Here is a 21,705-nt window from a genome sequence, read left to right on the forward strand (position 1 = left end):
GTTGAGAACTCTCCACCTCCATAGACCACAACTGTGGTCATTCCTCTTGAACCTATCTGCCGTATCCCTGCGGGTCACTGGCCTTTTTCGACTTATCGTTTCCACTTGTTTTGCTGAAGTTGAATAAAGTGTTGGCCAGGATGTGAAGCTGGCATGTCCCTAGCTGGCAACCACGCGGAAGTGCACGTCGTGGACGTAACATCACTGCCATGCTGTCAGCGATAAAGTGGAGAAGAAACAAGGATAAAAGTCAAACTTGGGCTCTCAAAACATTACATAAATATTTATGTAATAAATAATTTCCAGTTTTCAGTAGAAGTTAAATTTCACCTAGAGTTTTTACTCTGCATTAATCCTGCATTAGTAGCCAACTACAGACAGTTTCCTAGGATATACAGTACAGTTGAATACATAACACTAGCGGGCTAGTGTTTTCAACCATCCAAGTGTTTATTAAGTTTATTATTTACAGCCACTCACGGTATGTTTTGAATTTCTATGCTCATTCGTACTTGTGTTTCAGTGCATCCAGGTCTAGATGTTTCTCCTCTGAATGATAAGGGATGATCTTCAGTGCTGGAGCATGCTCCTCCTGTGTGTCCTCTGACCTTTTCACCCCTAAAGCCTGAACAGTGTCCCCTGAGAGGACAGTGTCTGCGTCTGACCTGTGGATCCAACAGAGTGAGTCATTGATTAATATGCATTTTATGAACCAAAAAACTCTGATTTACAATAATGTAAGATATAGATAAACGGATATGTAAGGAAACTTTTTTTCATTGTGGTTACTGTCAGTACTTCTTTTGCATCATCAGCTGTATACTGATGTTTTTCACTCGCCTGTGAGTTGGTCTAAGTGGTGAGGCAACAGTCAAAGTCACAGTCAGCAGCAGCAGAACAGTTATCTCCATACCGCACTGGCCTGTGGCAGAAAAAACAATTAGGGATGTTGAGGAAAAAATATCCTGACCAGACTTACTCCTAACAAATGGTCTTTAGAACTCAGTATTAACCTTAGTAACACAGAGAAATAAGCATCGTTGACCAAAAAAGTCAATAAACATGTCAATTATGACCTCTTCATGAGAGCATAAACACAAAAAAAGAATGAAACTTACCACCAAGAAAATATAAAAACCTGCTGTGGCTTTTTGAGTAAACCATCAATCCAGTCGTTCGATTGTAGTTTCTTGTTGATTGTTGGAGTCCCAAGTATGTCACCCCCCTCCACCTCTGGCCCTTTATAGTGTGATTGCAGGGTGTGGGGGTGTGTCTGTAACATAGTCATTACACAGCCGTCTCCCACGCTTGTAATTATTGAGTTATGTTGGCAGTTTTATTCTCTATTTACTAGAGCAGTGATACTAACAAAAACAAGCCTTACACAACAGCGTCCAAACACAACATTGTACTTATACTTGAAGTGACCTTGTACTTGAGTGATGTTTACATTGATTCTTATGTTCAGTCTTTGCTGCAACCCCGTCACCCCCCACCCCCCAATCTACATCCTCCTCCATCCCTCTACTCTCTCACTCCACTTGCTGCTGAGCAATTGTTCCAGAAATCATTCTTTCATTTCCATCACCTGCAGGAAGCCCACAGAGCCCAAAATAACCCCAATTCTCCTCCAGGCTTTTCTTATCACCCCCTTGTTTCCTGTGCCTTTTTCCCTTGAGTCACTTCTACCGTCTAGGTGTTTATTCCTGAAATGTCCTTCAACACCCCCCCCCCACAGTGTTTCGAAAACAACTGCTTGATCTTACCCCTTTCCTCAAAGACAATATTTTTTGATAACATTATAGCATTTAGAATGCTTTTGTGGCATTATTAGCCCACCAAAAAAAGTTCATAGGAATAAGAAACTTTTCAGGATTGGCACTTAGCCACATTCTAACATCTCTCTAGTAAATTATCCCATAGTTCTTAATCTTTTAATAATACACTAAATCCATTTGTCCAGTGTCACATTTAGCAACCTCCACACTCTGTTTCTCCCAGCTTTTCCCCTTCTCTCTAAATCACAACTTCCCCTTCTTGGCTCTATTGTGTACCTTTCCTGTGACTACCATCTGGGCAGTTTGTGTTGTCAGTGTAGTGCACTGAGTCATCGCTGGCGCGCGTGCACAGAAGAGAATTAGCGGTCAGATGATGAGGCAGTCTTATGATTTCCCATGATTAAGAACTAATTACACCGATGTTATTTTTCTGGAGTATTTCCCCTGGGAATGTTACAACTAGTATGATGAAGGGGATTACGTGCCAAAAAGCGCAGCCTCGTGGCTGACCAGTTCCTCTACACCTGCTGCTGCTTGGCTTTGATGAAAATTGATCATTTTTGACAAAATCATAAGCAGGAAAACCGTTTAAACCTAGTAAATGCATTCTACATCAGAGAACAAAGTTTGATGCTAATGCTGTTGTGTAAGTATAAGTATTACAGTCTTCACACAGTAACTTACAATTCTATGGCCTCATTCAGAAATTTTGGTTAAGCTCAGTGAAACAATTTTTGAAATAGTTTTTTCATTCCCAGTAGAGTATCAGAATCTGCACCTTCACCTGCAGTGCAATTTAGATATAATTATGAATCCATAGAGAGAATATGAGTAATTACTTTTATTTGTTATATAATTAAAGTTCCCCACCAGACATGTCTTGAGACATAGGAATATACTCCGCTTTGAATAAGGACTTGAATAATGAATTTCTTCAAATTACATCTACAGCTTTTTCCTCATTGAAAAAAATGCAAATACTTTTAATTTACCAAGTTGGCAACATTTTACTTTAAGTTAAGGGGGATGCTGTTTAGCATTCAGAAGCAGTACATAAACACATTTAATTAATGGTTTATAACACATTATATTGCAGTTATAAGTAGATGTAAGTGTTTATTATTGTATTTGTCAGCAACAATAACTCCTCCACCCATAATTGGAGGCCGGTGCACAAACAGATCATGAGTGAAAAATCTAATAAAACAGTTTTAATAATATAAAAATATGTCTTCATAGGAGAAGTTATAATTGTGACAAATACTGTACTTTAGTCAGTAGTCCAAATGTCCTTATAGCTGTGTACAACTACATTCCAGTGTGTTAACTATTTATTAAATGTTTATAAAGTGCTTATAAATGTATACTAGAGGGTGTTAAAGTAAAGTCTTACCCAAACTACTGGACACATGTCTCCATACACATACACTGAAAAGTAATTTCTTGCTGCATGTGCACTTGAGGTTTCAAGTTTCCACATCACACTTGTGTAAGTTGCATATTGGCCAGTTTTGCTCTAACATTCAAGTGAAGTAACAATAAGAAAAACACAATTTGAGTGGAGGGGGATTTTAAGAAGATATCAAATACATAGAAAATTACTATAATTACTACTTATCACTATATTAGTTAATAGTAACAGTACATTGACATAGTGTAAAAACAATATAAATCCACATTTAGGTAGAAAGAAAGAAAATGGAAAATATTTAAATATATACATTAATTACTGATTAATTTAATAGACTCCCTAATATAAAATAGCCATACTATCCTCCGGGACTCATCTATGGGGAAAAAATACAACTCACACAAATATACACCCTCACAAAAACATAAAGATCCATACTCGGTCCAAAACAGCTTCCCATTAAGGTGGATTGACCCTTGAAAGCTTACAGGGGTCAGTTGAGTTTAGGCGTGCAGTTTTTTGTTTCCTAGGTGTTATGATAGCTAGTCATGATGTTAGTCTGTGTAAGGATGATTAAAGCGGATAGTCCTTGATTTCATACATCAGTGACAATGGTTGTTTGTAAAGGTCACTGACGGTCATCAACCCCTTGTAGTTCTGACTTGCTGATATCCGATATCTCAAGCGTCTAATTTCCATCAAGGAGTATGCGTTTACTTCCAGGAGAGCACTTTGTCAGGACTCCTCTGACTATTCTCCTGCTATCACTGACGTAGAGCGCATCCTGTTGTTGTAAGACTGCCGCTACCAGCCGGCCACTTCAGCCTCTCTGCCCTGTTTCCTCTGCCCACTGGGCACAAGAGTGAGCATCCTGCCAGGAAAGCCTGTATTTCATTCACATATCATCTTCTCACAGTTTTCATCTTTCAGGCCACTCAAGACACTTGGCTACGACTGCATTAAACGTCTCTTTCAGCTTCCCAGTGAACTGAGTAGTAGGTTAGCTATGATGAAAACAAAAACAGCTTATTTACTGGAATAAAAATCAGGATTTCGGCAATATGTTTGTCATCCCGTAGCACAGATTGATTTCCGTTGCAGCTGCTCTGGTGTAGATCAGCACTATCTGTGGCTTATAGCTAGAGTACAATGGTAAACAGTGTTTAACAGAAATATTTTATAATGCACAGTTACACCCATACACACATGTATTGTATATTGAGATAAATAACTTCTTCAGAGTGAATTGACTCAGCCATAAAAATAGCGCCATCTTGTGGGAGTAGACACAAACATGATTGTAACAACCTGTGCAGAAAATTGAATTTACTGTTCATTCTCATTTTTGAATGATTTTGCCAAAATAAATACAGATGTTTTAAGATGTATACTATCAGGGGAAAATAGTGATGTTATCTTTGGTGACTCTGCAAACACATTTCTCAGCAATGTTTTTCAAGTCGAGCATAATCATCAGTAGTGGTTATGCAACAGCTAGAGAAGCATGATAAAAACCAAATCTTGATGGTTGTTTTAGTGTTTCCTGAGCCATTAACAGATTTGAGTAAAATAGTGTGACAGAGAAAGAGAGAGAGAGGGCTGTGCAGCACAATTCTGGAATAACCTTTTAAAGGTTAGAGGGTCAACACTGAGAGATATAAGCTTAGAGTCCATTAGTGGATTATAAGCATAAACTCTCCATGGCTACTGCATCTCTCTTGGATTAAAGCAAGAGAGAGAGAGAGAGAGAGAGAGAGAGAGAGAGAGAGAGTTAGGCTGAGTGCATGAGGTTGACTGGAAAGCAAGTGAACGGAGCAAATTCAAAGGCAGAACACGGCAATCTGCGCATACGTGGACTGAGAAACACTGTGAAACAAGCTGAAGTAGAGTTGGAACGGTTACAGCACTTTGGGTTGGCAGACTTAAGGTGATCTTGGCACACCTACAGTACATCACCTGGCTGATAAAGTGAAGTGCCCAAGGTAAGTTTAGATAAATATATGTTGTGAATGTGAACTCTTGTTATCTCTGTGTATTTCCATCTCTTTTTATAGATAAAGAATGCATTCCTGTATGGATAATTGTCATGTAAAAGGTAAAGATTCAGCTTTCATTAGCCAGGGAACATTTAGCGGTGATCAAACTGTCAAACTGAAGCTGTCGTGATGATATGATGCTATGATGTGTATTAGTATTTTACTGAATGGCTATCTTTTCTGCTCTTTAATTTCACATTTACTTGGTATTTTTTCCAGTTTACAAGTGAATTACAGACAAAATATACTGCAGATGATATTTTTTTTGTCACTATGTGTCTAATAATGCATAACCTCTGTCACCGCCATCCTCATCATTGTTGTGTAACTTTAATTTTGTTATGGGCTGAATGATTACTCTATTCCCTGCGTGTGTGTGTGTGTGTGTGTGTGTGTGTGTGTGTGTGTGTGTGTGTGTGTGTGTGTGTGTGAATGTATTTGTGTACAGGAAGCATGGACGTGAATGTGGAGGGGATTATCCAGTGCATCAAGCAGGGGGATGAGAACGGTGTTCAGACACAGCTGCAGGAGTTCAACAAAGAGGTAACGCCACACAAAAGCTCACAAATTCTTATGTCTGGACGATACACTGCTGTTTGTAACAGTTGCAGACCATTGTTGTCATCATTTCTCTCCCCACAGTATGCTCAGTGCTTCTTCTTTGATGCAGAGGAGAGGGACCGAAGGAAAGTAAGTCGGCTTATGTTGCTGCACCCGTTAACTGAGAGAAAATATACCCTCCCGTCCCTGTCCTCCCAGTGTTCCTTAAACCTCACCTTTTGTTACTCCCTCACCCCACTCCTCCATGTCATCCACCCCTCCCTAACCCCACTCTACAGTCTGTCTGTGATTAGTAATTCTGCTGTATCAGTTGTATCCCTGATCCTCTCTCCTTGCATGCTTAGGCAGATTGAGCCCAGGCAGAGCGATTGAATAACCATGCCATATATACTGCATGTTAATCTATTCAACACGTTCAGCTCTATCATTTGCAGTCAGCTGCTGCAGGTAATGTGCTTCATTGTGCTGGTGTTTTGGAAAAATACAAAAATAATAAAGTCTCGCAATCTATGTATCTATTTTCATTAAATTAAATTCATTTAAAATTTTTATTTGATTTAATTGAAATTATTTTATTATAATTTTTAATGTAATTCATATTTTAATTTGATTTATTTCAATTATTTGTATTTTTATTTAAAATAATCAAATGGAATAATTTGATTTGATTTCATATTTAATTTAAAAATAAGTAACTGAACTAGATTTTTAATTAATTTTATTTAACATTAATTTGAAATTTGTATATTTTTTATTTATTTTTTTATTTTTTTATTTTCTACATTTTGTAATCTTATCTTATCCAATCAAGCTCTTTTCACACTTAGACATATTGATGGCTATTTTATTTCACATTCAGTGACACAGACCGCTCAGCTGTCAACCAGTCACTGTAGACATAGTGAGTAAATTAATGCAGAAGCTTAGGAGTTCTCTCAGTCCCTCAGTAAAAGTAGCTCTCAGCCGATTTGTGAATAGCTCTTAAGAGGAATCACTTGATAGGGACTTTTAGGAGGATTCCTAGTGGTAAGACACGTTGCGAATATGGCCCCTGATTCAGAGCTGTGCTGTTTATCTCTGCCTTACGAATATGTACTGATATTATTTTCTCTCCGTTCTGCTGCATTGCTCACTGAAATCGGACCGTCCACCTCCTAAAGCAAAGAAAACTAGAAGAGGTACAGTGCTGCCTGCTTAGGAATAATGTTCAAGTATTGCTTTTGGATGCACCTTGAGAGCACGCTAAACTAATTCATAAACTGTAATAAAGTGTGAAACATTTGATCTTATTTATTCTATGCACTGCTGCACCAGTTCAGGAAGAATAAAGTGAGGGAGTACACTGATTCTGACTCCGACTGTGATGAGTACGACCAGGAGGATCGAGGCCTCGTCCTCAGACGGGTAACTGACACTTTCCCTTTCTGCTTTCCCAGAGGTGTTGTCAGTTGTTCCTTTGAAGAATGCTGTTTAACTAGAGGTCTACTTCTCTGTTCCTGTCCTCAGAATTTAGCTGTTGTCCTTGTGAGGTTTATAAGAACAGGAGTTAAATGTCGTCTGTTAAGAGTATCTCTGCGCACCCTGAGGATCCTTTCCAGGGACAAAAAGGTCCTGGGCCCCTTGGTGACTGACAGCGCTCTGGTGACACTGGCCAAACTAGCCGGGCTGACCACAAGAGATGACAGCGATGAAGCCAGTGACCCTGACTCTGATTTCTATGATAACATCATTGCTTCTCTCGCTGAGGCCAAGGTTTTGCAGTGCCATGCTGATGAGGATGAAGGTGACGCAGAAGCCAGTAAGCAAAATGAAGAGTGCTCTGCCTTTGATGAAGAAACCGAGAGTGACATCAGCAATGCCAACAGCGGAGATCTGGACAGCATCAGCTGGTTTGGGAGCCACAGGACCAGCATCAACGAAATGCACAGAGGCGGCATCCATCACAAGGTGCTGGAGCGAGGGAGGAGGGACCGCAGAGAGAGCAAGATGGAGGGAGAGGAGGAGGAGGAGGACGGGGAGTCAGGAGAGGAGGCAAAGAGAAAAGAGGCCATGAAGGTGTTGTGTAATGTGGTATACAACAGCACTTGGGCACAGGAGAGGTTCAGCGCTCTCAGGTGAGCTTACTCACAGGACGCAGGACAAACACACAGACACACAAAACTATCCAGTCCAAAATACTGTTAAACACAGGTGTTGGCTTTGCATTTCTGGTTTGCTGTTTGTGCAGCAGGCAACATTAAGTGTCTTATAGCTGCAATACAGTTAAGTAGCAGAAAATAATTTTAATCAAGCCCTGTTATTCATCTGTGGTAAACACCAAACTTTGATGTCAACCCCTGTGAATCGGAGAAAACACTTCTTTGTAAGCTCAGTACCAGCTTTCTACAGTCACAAAGGGAGAAACTCATTGTAGAAAAAAAGCAGTGACTTGTCCCAGTGTTCACAAACTATCTGGCAACCTGGCTAATTGAATACACGTGCATCCACACGTGATTCGAAAGCGACGAGTACATGCCCATTCTCTGAGGGCTGTTGAAGGTCATTATGAGAAATGCAAATCCCAAACCGAGATGGAGATTGACAGTGCAGACTGAGACAAATGTGTGCATAGCTAACCTCAGAGACAATGTTATTCTCATTTGTCATAACCTTCATTTGGCTTTTGTGCAAATCAACATATTTCCGAACAGCTAACCTCTCATTTTTTCCCATCAGGCTCATGTGTGGTCTCATAGAGCGCCTGTCCTCCAGTGTCAGCTGCTCATCGTCCTCCAGTGTTCAGTTCTATGAACTACGCCTCATGTTCCTCATTACTGCACTACGGCCAGAGCTCAGCACTCAGCTTCAACAGGTAGCATAACCACACCTACTACAAAGTTACTGTATTAAATATGCAGTCCAATATATATTGTGGTTGTCAGAATATGCGGTAGATCATTCTGATGTAACAATTCCCTGAGCTCCTTTTATTTATCACGCCACTGTCAAGTTTATTCTGATATTCTTCTGAACGGACCAAGATTCTTCTACTTGGCCTCCTTTCCGCTCTCACCCTCATTATTATACTCTTCCAGGAGGGCGGGGTGTCCATCCTCACAGCAGCCCTGGAGAGCTGCCTGGAGGTTCAGTGGAAGGACCAGTATGAGTGTGTGCTGGACCCAGCAGCTCCACCAATCTCCCTGGAAGCCTCTCAGCGTATCATAGAGATACTGAAAATCCTCTTTAACATCACCTATAGCACCCACAGGCAGGAGCCAAGTGAGGTCAGTGAATATGAGGGGTATAATAAACCTGTCGGCCTTCAGGTGTATTAGAGATAGCTAAGAGGAAAGTCTACACAAAGTTGGAACATCTCACATATTAGAAACTTATTTTGTTTATTGTTTGTCATTGATCTTAAATTGTTTGGCCTAAACAATACAGCTGAGATAACATTGTTATCAGTCACATCTGCCACCTATCCTCAACCTCTCCCCTCCTTCAGGATGATGCAGCTCTTTACCGACACCTGGTGGCAAGCCTGCGTCCCTGCCTGCTGAGGAAGTGCGCGCTGTCGGACGACACCGATGAACTGCAGGGGTGAGCATGAACCAAAGTGAAGCTGGACAGAAAGAAATTTGCAGTGACAATCATCATTAATAACAATGATGCAGGTGCATTAAAAGTGGCTGGTGTGATACCAGCACACCCCTTTATATAAATTCATCCATTTTTTCTCATTCTATATCTCAGTTGAACTTTATTTCAGTTCAAATGAACTGATCACAGCTTTACTATTAGTATTTGTTAGTATTTTTACCACTTACTGTAGTTTTTTGTTTACCAGTATATAATGACCCATCATGCCAAACTGAACCAAGTACTTTGTCTCTGTGCTGTTTACCGTGTCTTACTCTCTGTTCCTGTAATCGCCTCTCAATGCCACAGTCACACAGTCAACCTGTTGTCAGCGCTGCCTCTCCAGTGTCTCGATGTGCTGCTGATGGTGCCTCTAGAGCCCCACTCGGAGCAGTGCCAGGGGGTCAACATGGACTGTGTACACACCCTGCTGACGTTCATGGAGAGACGCCTGGAGTTGGTAGGGGCAAAAGTAGTATGGAGAGAAGGGCTGAGATGTTTGGAGCAACCCTTTCAAATTCATTTGTGGTTTTTGAAGAGTTTGCTCCTAAAAAAGCTGACATTTTTGAGCTTTGAAGATAGGCCATTTGCTAATACTGAAATAACCTGAGGCCGTCGTCCTTGTTTGTTTGATTCTCAGGGTGATAAGATCAAAGAGAAACTGACACCAATCCTCAATCTGCTGACAGAGAGCTGCAGGGCCCACAGAGAAACACGCTGCTACATCAGGAAACATGTAATAACCCCCCTGAAAACATTACTCCTTCAAGAAAGCTTATTTCACATTTTGCCTCTCACAATATTTTGATTAAATTTGAAGCCAGTATTTTTTAAAATACTATAGACAACTGAAATTATAATTTATCCCCATCATTAGATCCTGCCTCCTCTGACAGATGTGTCACACAGGCCGGAGGAAGGCTCCACAGTGAAGAGTCGCCTGATCCGTCTCATGACTCATCTGGATACGGATGTCAAACACTGTGCTGCTGACCTCATCTTTGTCCTCTGCAAGGAAAATGGTGATGCCAAACATTATCACTCTTTCTGGATTAATGGCGAGAGATTAAATTACAAAATCTAGTCATAAAAATAAAACACTTTATGTTGAGATTATCAGATGAGATCAAGACAGCAGATATTCTTGGCTTTTTTTGTGATCTGATTTAAAAAAAAAATAAGGATACTGATGCAAGAATCAAGACAATTTTACTACTCTAAACCTCAGCATTGTTTTTTTATATTGTTATCATCCCCTTAAATGTCCTTTAAAATAACTTGAAAGATTTGCCTCTTGTTAAGCGAAATCACACATAAATGTTATATCTACAATTTGCGGCAGTTCACTGAATCTATGCAATATTTTTTTAAAACATTCATACCTAAATGGCTGCCATTAAAAAGGAATATAAATATTCTTGTTTATGATTTTCTGTACATTTCTGGAAATTCAGCCGTATTCAGAAACTTTGGGCACTTTACTAGAGTTTGAAAAATAAATTTTAGTGGTTTTGAGCAATGCTTGTCTGCAAAGCATTCATTTGTAATCAGTGACCAGCTTGTGTGAGTGTAGTGTTGAAAATGTTGATTAGCTTTTCTATTTTTCAGCCCTTCTTTCCTGTATATAGCTTACACACCTAAATAAGAAATAACATGAAAATTAAATGATTTTCATCAACATTCATTTTTGTTTATCCAATACTTTGACTCCACCATCATCCCCTATCCCCCTCACTTCTTCTTCCAGTGAGGCGTTTTGTCAAGTACACAGGTTATGGTAACGCAGCGGGCTTGCTGGCAACCAGGGGTTTGCTGGGCGGCCATGGGTCCAGGACCTCCAGCTCTGACGCCCAGTACTCCAGCGACTCTGACTCTGACACTGAGGAGTACCGGCAGGTCAAAGATCGCATCAACCCGGTGACGGGGCGGGTGGAGGCAGAGCAGTCAGACCCCATGGAGGGCATGACAGAGGAGGAGAAGGAGGAGGAGGCCAAGAGGCTGATCATGCTCTTTAACAAGCTGTCTAGGTCAGTGAAATGACCATGACTTGTAGAGACACGATATCAAAATTCTTTGGCTACTGGTATTAAAGTTGAGTCTTTAACCTGTGACAAAACAAATCCCGCTCAATTGGTCTGAAAATGAATTGGTATTGACTCTCAGCACTTTAAAACCAGAAACATTAGTTTTGCCCAAAACTTTTTACTTCCAAACTTCATTTAAATAAAGCAGGGTTAAGGTATTTAATTACCTGTTGCTGAAAATATTACATAAGAAAGAGGCAGCAGTATCTGTTACATCTCATTTATCAAAGTATTATAACACCTAAAAGACTACTATAGGACTTCATTCTTTATTGCACATACATTATATATCCTATTCATTTATTTCATTTATGGAAGCTTTTTTGATAGAGGTGACACTATCAGAAAGAAATATATTTTTTTTTACCCAGATTTGTATAAATCTTAACAATGGCAAAAGGTCGAAATAATAATAAAATCAAATAAAATTCCAAGAATAAGAACCAAAAGATAAAGGAACCTCTTCGCCAAGTGTCCAGTGAAGACTGAGCGTAAGCAAAGAATAAATGAGTACAACAAGGACTATGTTAGTACTGATGATTAAATTGTTGATTTTTTTAACACCTCGTTTGTTTTGCAGAGAAAACATTATCCAGCCGGTGGGAGTGGATTCAGAGGGGAGGCTGGTCCCAATGTTCGGACTAAGTGAAACTGCTCTCACTGAGGAGGGGGGGTCTGAATCGGAGAATGACGGAGAAGCAGAGGAAGGAGAGAAGAACTGAAACATGTCAAATCTATTCATTCGATTTATTCATTTATTTTTGTAAATATTTAATTTTCTTAAGTTTGGCATTGCAAAAATATTTGTTGTAAATATACAGACAACATAAAAGCAAAGTGATGTAGTTCTCCTCCACACCCAGCCAACCATTAAGAGTAATTTCTTGTCCTTTGGATTCATGATAATAAGATAGAGCAGTAATAAGGGCAGATGGTTTGAGTTAAGAATGAAATTCTGTATTGACAGTAGATCCTGAGAAGGAACTGATTTCATGCTAATAACATGATAATATCCTAAAATACTTTAATAAAGTCTTGAGATCTTATTGTTTGTTGTGATATTGTGTGTTACATATTTCACTCTACAGTTTCATTTAGTCTTCCCTAGAACGTTGCTTCTGACTAAACTCCAAATAGGCCACATCTGGTACACGCAGTCAGGTTAGCTGTGACCCTTAAATAAGGGAAAATGAAATAAACATCTGCACAGCCTATTTACTTTTCTCTGTACAGTCACTGATGTATTTTGGCACAAAACTGTTCAGGTGTATATTGAGCATATTGTGCTATAAATTTCATGTGACACATCAATAACAGATGCTCTGATTACATCTGTCTTATTGAGTCAACTTGAACTTTATACTCCAGTCTGTAACCTTAACTGTGACCTTAACTATTCAAGGCTTTACTTTTTTCTGCACGTCTGTGGTTTAGGCATTGTTACATTATATTCATTTTACTTTTGAATGTCTTTCAAGCACATTTTTATGTTTAAACATGGCACAAGTTGCAGCTTAAATATATTTGCAGTACCAGCAAGTTGCACCAGCACTGATGCAATTTTTAATACCCTTTATTATTATTAACTGATATGTTCTATTGGGTTTAAAGTCAGGAACTAAAATGTTCATAAAACATGTAAAAATCATTATTTCTGAGATGTGCATGTCAAGGTTAAGGATTCTAAAAAGAGGGGTAAACAATGACTTTCTTCAGGCACAGCAAAGCGCATCAGCACATCTCCATCATCTCATCGAGGGACATCTGCAGCTCTACAGACTGCAGGGAGGAGGCACCGCCTCCGACAGCCAAATTCTTCAGCAACTCCATTGAAGTCAGCACCACCTGAGAAAAAAAAAAAAAAACAGAACAGAAATCAGTTGCCATGGCAAGAATGACAAGAGCGAGACGTCAAATTTGAAGCTTGACACGAGCCATAAAAGTTGAGAAAGCTTGAGCAATGGGACGCGTCAAGCTGGTTTCTTATACTTTTTGTATAAGCTTTTGGTTTCTCAGCATGTGCTCCTCTGTAGAGGTTCCGGGGCAGAAAATGCTTTTCCACCTGAGGGATCAGCTGTCACCACCGGTATTCAGGCTTTGTTCCCTCTGTGCTGTTAAACAATACTGGGACAAATTTGCCTCTTGAAAAATGCTGCTGACTACAGCTCCCTTGCGTGGGCAATTTTGGGGGTTTGAACACTCATGAAATTTGATAGTTGTATGTGCAGCAAAAAAAAGAATACTGAAATACTGCTTTAAGGTCTGTGAGAGCACAATACTGAGCGTTTTAATAATTGAAGAGTTCTCTCACCTCCACTGTGACGAGTTTCTTCTCCCAAGGCCTGTCGTCTGGCCACTTCTCTCCGAGGCAGAAGAACAGGGAGCAGGGAGGGCAGGCCCTCCCCTCAGTGAAGTCCTTTATTCCTGGAGGGATTGGAAAAATCAATCACTATGTCAAGCCAACATGTAAAGTACTGCACATTAATACGCTAACAAAAAGCTACATCATTTTTCCTTTCACCCACCTTGCAAAAAGTCCCTGAACATGTAAAGTGGTTCAGGCTGCAGTTTAGAAACCTCTTGGGGCTGTATGCTACGATCAAACTTAGAGAAGCTCCAAAATGCTTTGATTTCACCCCGTCGCTGGCCGTAGACCACGTGGCCTGACACCCCTACGTCCAGACCATCGCCCAGCTTGTCCAGGATGCGTTGGGTCAGTTTGGCTTGAGTTTGATCCAGCATGGCTCCAGGACTTGGCAGAAAGACCAAGGACAGGCCTGATTCGTAGTCCAAAACTGTCCCGATGAGTTCAGGGCTGATGTAAAAACAATATTTATTCATTTGATTGTTGAGATTAACTGAATAGCAGGTTGTATGACTGGCAGTGCCCTGAGAACATTAAAGGAATAGTTTGACATTCTGGGAAATATGCTTTTTCGCTTTGATGCCACATGTTAGATGAGAAGATTGATACTACTCTCATATCTGTACAGTAAATATGAAGCTACAGGCAGGACGTGGCATTAGCTTAGCTTAGCATAAAGACTGGAAACAGGGGGAAACAACTAGCCTGGTCCTTTTCAAACTTCCGTTTTTAGACACATTAAACAAACGAGATAAAACATGTTAATAACTGAGCTTTAGTGCTTCCAGTCTTCATGCTAAGCTAAGATAATTGGCTGCTGGCTTTAGCTACATATTTACCATACAAGTATGAGAGTGGCTTCAATCTTCTCATTTGTCACTCTCAGCAAGACATTTCCCAAAATATCCAACTATCCCTCTAACTATGACAGTCAATCTGAAGCTAAATTGGGGCTATTCAACATTTGCCAGACCTGTTTCCTTTGATGAAAACTTTATTTTGATGTTACCTGTAGACCAAGCGGACCCCAGCTTCATTCTCAACCAGCTGCTCGGACACCTTCACCCCTCTGTAGTACACTGATATCCTGAACTGAGTCTCTAAGGTGTCAGAAAGAGGAGAAGTGTGTGAGAAACGGTGTTTCACAGCTCCACTCTTTACTGTATTTCTGTTTTTAAAAAAATGCAACACCAGGCAAAAATGTGAAACCACACCAGGCTATGTGGTTTTTAAATGATGTTCTGAAAGATATTCCTTTTTAATATTTTAGGAGGATATGTTTGAATGACTGCGTAAATTCCACATCTCATTTCTACAGTACCATCCCTCAACTTACTGAAATTATTTCTATCGCTGGTTTTGTTCATGGTACTTAGGAACTTCTCCGCCAGCTGCCCACCACAGGCCCCTCCCACAGCTCCCCCCATTGGATGCGCTGGTTGCTCAGGCAACCCAGTTTCACCGCCTGCACTCTCAAACGTTACTGGATACTGCTGTTGCCCAGGCAACGCGTATCCACCAATCACAACCGGATTCTGCAGCTGCTGTTGCTCAGGAGGTGGCTCAAAGCCTGTGGTGCCCTCTGTGGAAAAGTTGGAGAAAATAAATAACTGTTCCTAAGAAAGTACCTCGGTTACTCTTTGTTTTCTGCTCATGCTGCAGCATTGAGGAGGAAATGATCAGCAGAGCTGATAAGTCTACCTGTTTCAGGGCCAATGTGCAGTTCCTTTAGACACTCTTGGAGAATATCTTGGTTGACAGTGGATTCTACTTCAGAAATATTCAGACAGTGATTGCACATTTCTAAATATAATTTAATGACCATTTATAATACCCTGAAGTAAATTTCCCCTCTAAGATACACAATTGATGCCAGGCGAAAAATAAATAGTACGAGAGTGGCTCCGTTACCTGAAAATAAAGTTTCTTCTGGAAGGTAGAGACAGTCATCAAAGCATGAGACAACCTGGCTCTAAGATATCACAGATACACATCTGAATGAGTTCACATGTAGTTAGATAATTACACAGCATTCACGTAGCACTTACATTTCACTTCCCGTGTTCCCACAAGTCAACCCCACAAACACAGCCACTTACTTCTTGTGTAGGAAGGCCACAATCCTCAAATATATCGGGGTCCTCTTGGTCCTGGGATCCAGCAGAGGAGTTAGCTTTGAGAGTGAAAGCAAAGAACTCTGCTTACTATCTTTTCATTATTCATTCTCCTCAGAAACACCTCTTTAATCTCATGATCCCATTTATTAATGCTCTGCATTTGTGTTTTACCTCGACAAATCTCAACCAGAGAAACATAAACGCAGACAGAAATGAGGTGATCAGATGTGTACTGTATCTCAAATTCAAACATAACCCACATGAGAGCAGAAATTAGCAGCGTTAGTAGGTGGTGAACTTACTGCATTACCCGATTTTTGTATTTATCCAATTTGCAACGCACAACAATGTAGTAATATGAAGAATCAACTGATGCCTTGTTAATTGTATTATGTACGTTAATAAAAACGTGCATCAAAGCAGCACGACCGCTCTTCCTGGGATTATAGTTAAGATACACAAGCTGAATAATTTTGCATGAATAAACCTGCAAGAGAAATGGAAATGTGTTTTTGGATTTTGCATGGGAGAAAGCAATCTTTTTTGTATTATATCTATGCATTTTTAATGCCTGTTGCCTCTGAATGCATGTCACATAAACATTTAATTCAGTTATTTTGTTAGTAGGTCATTTTAGCACAGTGCGTCAGAGGAAAGATTCCTTGTTTAACTTGCCTGTTATCCACTACAATAAAGGACAAAATGATGATTGTCTATGGATGCCTTGGTGGATCCTCACCTCCTGATGCCGAATCGTCCGGCCAGTGGAACACTTTATGGGGGTTAGCGGCATCGTTCTTGTTGTCATCAACCATTTTGAAGCCTTTGGCTCGGAGGGCGCTGCGGAAGTTCCTCTTCCAGACTGAGGGGTCTCCCTGAGCCCGGCCATTGCCGCTCACCTCTGCCCAGGCCTACAGGGAAGAAAGAGGTTGAAGACAGGAGGAATTACACTATGCGAACAGACAAAGGTTGAATACATGATGGACTCTCACTGTTGCTGCATATCATGCCATAAATAGAAGGGATACGTTCTGTCAAATTCATGTATAGGATTACTTTCTATCAGTCTGCCACTGATGTCTTTTTATGTTATGATATTCATGATGGCTCCGCATGAGCGCTACCTTAAAGATGAGAACGTCAGTGCTGGAGGAGTCCTGTCTTAAAGCGTGTTTCCATGGGATGGAGAACTCTGTTCGTTCCGCGTTTGTCCACTGGACACCAGGATACCGGCCACTGTCAATCTGGGTCCGCAGCCACGGGATGAGCAGGGGTTTAAAATGAGACATTTCTGCAGGAGCAAGAAAAACTGTCATGCCAGCTGTGTGGTCAAGGCTTACATGATTCTCAGTTCATGTTCAATAGAGAGAATTTGATACATTCAGTTGTGGCCACAATTTAAGGATTAGTTTTATAATAATGGAATAATATTATCTATTAAATTCAAAACCCAAGTGCCCATCCAGATCAACATGTTAGTCTTGTAGGCACCATTATCTTGAGTAACTTGCACTGAATGCAACAGTGAAAACCAGAGAAATTTCAAGGACCGCATAATGTTGGTGGAAGAATTATTCATATGCTTTATTCAAATAAAAATAGCTAAGCCAGGCTGGCTGTTTAATCACCTTAGTTATACATATGTATGTACAATCCTTGTTGAAGGTATTGGCACCCCTGAATTTTAATTACAGAATTTGGAATATCTACAGAAACAAATGCAAACTAATCAATTATGTATAATCAGGACATTTCAATAAAATGTCTAAAGTTACTGAACAACAAAAAATGCTTTCATATAGTGAAATAAAAAAATACAGACAAAAAATGTACGCTTGACAAAATTATTGGCCCCTTGTGATGAATTTAAATAAGTAGTTCCTCAAACTAAATAAAAAACAAATAAGACTCTATGCTTAATTTTCAGGATTCACATGACCTGAATTAACCAATGAATGATGGTTTTACTGCATAAAAAGGGGCTAATTGTTTCCAGTTTCTTTTTCACAATGACAAAGACAAGAGAGCTGTCAGAGAGCATGAAATGCTATTATCAAAAAATATAACAACTCCAAAGGCAACAGGGAAATCGCCAAAGATCCCGAAATCCCCGTTTCAGCAGTTTATAATGTTATCAAGAAGTTTCACAGTCGAAAAAGTGTTAAGAAGCTTCCAAGACGTGGCGCGAAGACGTAACTCAATGAGAGAAGTCTGCGAAGGTTGATGAGAATTGTGAAAAAAAAAACACCACGCAAGACATCTAAAGAGCTTCAGGCTGACCTGGAGTAATCTTGAGCGGTCGTTTCAGCCCCTTACCAGACGCCGCACACTAAACCTAGTAGGGCTCCATGGGCGAAGGCCAAGGAGGACACCACTATTGAAAGAGAGGCACAAAAAGGCAAGACTACTGTTTGCAAAAACGTTCATGGATAAGCCACAGTCTTTCTGGGATGATGTTCTATGGACAAATGAAACCAAATAAGAGCTCCTTGGGAATTCAGTGCATCAGTTTGTTCATTGCTGATGAAAAAAAGCCCATAAGGAAAAGAAAACTCTACCGACTGTAAAAAATGGTGCAGGTTCTATCATGCTGTTGTGGAGCTGGTTTGCTGCCTCTGGTACCGGAGGCATTGAATGTATCAAAGGACTGATGAAATCAGAAGACTACCAAGGTAATTTTGAGCGAAATGTGTCACCCAGTGTCAGAAAACTAGGTCTGAAGCGAAGGTCGCGGGTCTTTCAGCAGGACATCCAGCAGCACAAAAGAATGGTCGAAAAGGAAAAGATGAAACGCTTCAAACTCTCCGGCAATGAGTCCTGACCTAAATCCATTTGAAAACCTCTGGAGAGAGCTGAAATCTGCCATTGAAGAAGGGCTGCATACTTAAAGAGCTTGAACACATAGCAGTGGAAGAGTGGCAGAAACTACCAGCAGACAGGTGCATGAAGCTTCTAAATAGCTACAAGAAACATCTAGAGGCTGCCATGGTTGCCAAAGGTTCTGCATCCAAATATTAGTGAATCGTGGCAATAGTTGTGTCTGAAGTACATTTTTTGTTTCTATTATTTCACTATTATGCAAGTTTGTTGTTTTTTTTTATCTTCTTTTGTTCAGTAACTTTGGATATTTTATTAAAACAAAATTGGTTAATTTGCATATCATTTCTGAATATATTATAAATTCCGCACTTAAAATTCAGGGGTCCCAATAATTACAACCAGGACTGTAAATCTCTTATTTGATCTATTTAATGTATTTATATTAATTATTTGAAGTTTCAGGTCCAGCTAAAAAGACACATTTCGCCTGTAGGGGGCGCCGTTTGCTATTTTTTTCAACCCGATTCATAAAGAAAAAATGTAATCAATCAGTATTAATATATTATTATTATAGTATTTTATAAATATATCTATATATATATATATATATATATATATATATATATATATGAAGGGGAGTAAATGAAGTAAACAGCTACTTAAGCTTTACAGTTTTGAATGAACTGTTCATATGAGAAAGTGTAGAAAAATTAGGCAAAGATCCCAACTTATTAGAATTCGGAATTACTCTTTCTGTCTTTTCAAACTCCCACTAAATGATCGAAGGTTTGAGGAAAAAATAAGCAACAGACAGCATCCAGCTTTTTGCACTGCTATGGTGCAGCTGGAGAAATCGGATTGTATTTACAATGCCTGAATGGCAAGAAAGAGGAAGCAGGCGAAGGCAAGACTAGGTGTTCGGCACTCCATATCCAAGATCCTCCAATATGAGTTAATATATAGACATAGTGCCTTCAAAATTTTTCTTAAAGTTCCTTTGATTGCAGTAAAAAGTGTTCAAGCATAAAAAGTAAGAGTGCTCGTTCTGAAGAGCCGCCCCTACACACACCCACCCGCCCCTTGCAGGGTCCAGTATTAATATTAGTGTACAGTTATGGTTTAAGGTTTGGTCTTAACCGAAAAAATGTTTCAGCAGCACCGACCGCTCTAGGAAATGACTCCTACTGTACCTGTGGAGACGTGGTTTCAGCCGGCGCAGGTGAGCGTTGAGTTCAAGTGCAGTCGTTCTCGGAGGGGGGGGGTCGGACGCCGGGAGGGTGATGCGGGCCAGCGGCAGCAGGCGTGAGCTACGGGCGCCGCAGCCGTGCGGCAGAGAGCGTCGTTCGGGCGTCCGCGGCTGGCCGCTTAAATACCGTCCAGGGTCTCGCCCGCTCTCGGAGTCCTTCTCGGGAAACTCCGAGTCGTAGGTTTCGTTTTCCAGATGTGACGTCAGCTCGGTTTTTACACCAGCCGGCCCGCTAGGTGGGGTTCAGAGACGCACGCGCCTATAGGGCTATACTTGTGGGGACCCCCCGTTGACCTCATGCATTCCCTGGCCCGTGGATCCGGACGCTTCATTACCCGGAAGTGAATCATCCCGCTCAAACATGTCTTAAGACAACAAACAACACTCTGCTTGGAGTATTAGTATGTGCCTGATATGGGTTTGTCTACAGTAAAAAAAAAAAAAAATAATAATAATAATTTAGCTAAGGATGTAAATCAGAGATAAATCATACTGGTGGGTGCAGGTCTTACACTCCTTCAGCAGATCTGTCCCCTGTGTATAGAAGGTCCCACATCCCAGTCAAGGAACGAAACGCGAAACGCGTTTGTGTGAAGGGGGGGGGGGGACTTTAATTCTAACCTCAACGCATACCTTAACCCCCCCCCCAAAAAAACCCCTTCTGAATAAGTCAAGACCAACCAAGAGGTCCTCACCAAGATGGATTTAGAAGTACGCACACACAAACACAGAGGGAGGGAAATTAAACGCCATTTGTTCTTTGCAGATTTTATTTGTTTCTCAAATACAGGAGAGTTAATGTACAGAAGGACAAAGAATTTCATCAAGAACTGTACAATATTTACACACCTTTTTTTCCTTTTTTTATGGAAAATTAGATTGTTTTCAAAATAAGTCATAGTATGCACAAACATCAAAATGATAAAAATGAAATGACTATTTCCTCTTTAAATATTACTTATTTATACTCCTTCTTCCCAAATGGGAAATGGATAGTTTACTTTTTTCTTTGCACCTGCATGACTGATGATTGAACTGAAGCACAACAATGTTAAGTTTCAAATAGATTTTCCCATTCTCTTCTTTTTTCTCTCTTTTCCTTCCTTTTTTTTTTTTTGTTATTTTACACCCACTGTATTTGATACAATATTTCTGTCTCAACGTCTGTTCTTTTGTATAGAGGGGAAGACGACTTGGATATGTGGGTTACGATTGTATACTGAACCTGTGGAAAATAAAAAGGTATTTAAAATGTTAGGGCAGCAACCCAGCGCTTGTGAGAGTTTAAGTTAAAAACCTCCTCATATAAATAATAAAAATGTGTTTATATATTATCACACAGCTGACGGGTGCTGCCCTTCACATAGCACAGGATGAGAGTGAGAGCGTTTATTAACACATTTCATGTTTCTAATCCGTGGATGAGTCCATGTTTACACTGCTCACGGCACACTCTACACGCAGTTTAAAAAGCATTCTCACCCTCTTCCACTCTTTTCAAAAGCCAACAGCTGATGTTAGTCTCTTCAAAAAATAATTTATGTAAAAACTAAGCGGTAATAGTTTCTCTTTGAACTATTGTCTTTATGACACACAGTTAACAAGATGTCAGTGGCTCCTCCGTTGACTTGGCATTACGGCTCCTCCTTGTCCTTCCACCTCGCGTCTC

At 40.2% G+C, this 21,705-nt stretch overlaps 2 protein-coding genes across 6 annotated transcripts; one reads left to right on the forward strand and one right to left on the reverse strand.

Moving 5' to 3' along the window:
- Positions 1-568: 568 nt before the first annotated feature.
- LOC120794259 (synembryn-A) lies at positions 569-12,496 on the forward strand. Of its 2 annotated transcripts, none has more exons than XM_040135149.1 (14): positions 569-681; positions 5,674-5,768; positions 5,868-5,915; positions 6,947-6,964; positions 7,101-7,190; positions 7,293-7,900; positions 8,502-8,637; positions 8,861-9,049; positions 9,271-9,365; positions 9,714-9,864; positions 10,045-10,140; positions 10,282-10,426; positions 11,152-11,431; positions 12,069-12,496. In XM_040135149.1, the coding sequence occupies exons 2-14, from the start codon at positions 5,679-5,681 to the stop codon at positions 12,208-12,210; spliced, it is 2,088 nt and encodes a 695-aa protein (XP_039991083.1). In that variant the 5' UTR covers positions 569-681; positions 5,674-5,678; the 3' UTR covers positions 12,211-12,496. The 2 variants fall into 2 exon arrangements, with proteins under 2 accessions (XP_039991083.1, XP_039991084.1); XM_040135150.1 differs by lacking the exon at positions 569-681 and adding an exon at positions 6,131-6,233 and having other exon boundaries at positions 5,726-5,768.
- Positions 12,497-12,753: 257 nt separating this feature from the next.
- On the reverse strand, positions 12,754-20,362 carry irf3 (interferon regulatory factor 3). 4 transcript variants are annotated; one of them, XM_040135152.1, is made up of 11 exons: positions 19,981-20,362; positions 17,095-17,261; positions 16,710-16,881; positions 15,953-16,026; positions 15,765-15,825; positions 15,555-15,623; positions 15,190-15,435; positions 14,863-14,953; positions 14,014-14,303; positions 13,800-13,912; positions 12,754-13,333 (listed from the first exon to the last, which is right to left on the reverse strand). In XM_040135152.1, the coding sequence occupies exons 2-11, from the start codon at positions 17,257-17,259 to the stop codon at positions 13,220-13,222; spliced, it is 1,395 nt and encodes a 464-aa protein (XP_039991086.1). In that variant the 5' UTR covers positions 17,260-17,261; positions 19,981-20,362; the 3' UTR covers positions 12,754-13,219. The 4 variants fall into 4 exon arrangements, with proteins under 4 accessions (XP_039991086.1, XP_039991089.1, XP_039991087.1 ...); XM_040135155.1 differs by having other exon boundaries at positions 15,555-15,620; positions 19,981-20,361; XM_040135153.1 differs by lacking the exon at positions 19,981-20,362 and adding an exon at positions 18,251-18,351.
- Between the last annotated feature and the right edge of the window lie 1,343 nt (positions 20,363-21,705).

Source organism: Xiphias gladius, chromosome 9, assembly GCF_016859285.1.
Source record: "Xiphias gladius isolate SHS-SW01 ecotype Sanya breed wild chromosome 9, ASM1685928v1, whole genome shotgun sequence".
NCBI lineage: Eukaryota > Metazoa > Chordata > Actinopteri > Istiophoriformes > Xiphiidae > Xiphias > Xiphias gladius.

Coding starts and splice junctions, on each gene's coding strand:
- irf3 (XM_040135152.1), bottom strand. CDS start 17,259: ATGTCTCATTTTAAACCCCTGCTCATCCCGTGGCTGCGGACCCAGATT. Junction 16,882..17,094: donor CTGACGTTCTCATCTTTAAG/GTAGCGCTCATG, acceptor TCTTCCCTGTAG/GCCTGGGCAGAGGTGAGCGG. Junction 16,027..16,709: donor GGACGATTCGGCATCAGGAG/GTGAGGATCCAC, acceptor TCACTCTCAAAG/CTAACTCCTCTGCTGGATCC.
- LOC120794259 (XM_040135149.1), top strand. CDS start 5,679: ATGGACGTGAATGTGGAGGGGATTATCCAGTGCATCAAGCAGGGGGAT. Junction 7,901..8,501: donor GAGAGGTTCAGCGCTCTCAG/GTGAGCTTACTC, acceptor TTTTCCCATCAG/GCTCATGTGTGGTCTCATAG. Junction 8,638..8,860: donor TCAGCACTCAGCTTCAACAG/GTAGCATAACCA, acceptor ATACTCTTCCAG/GAGGGCGGGGTGTCCATCCT.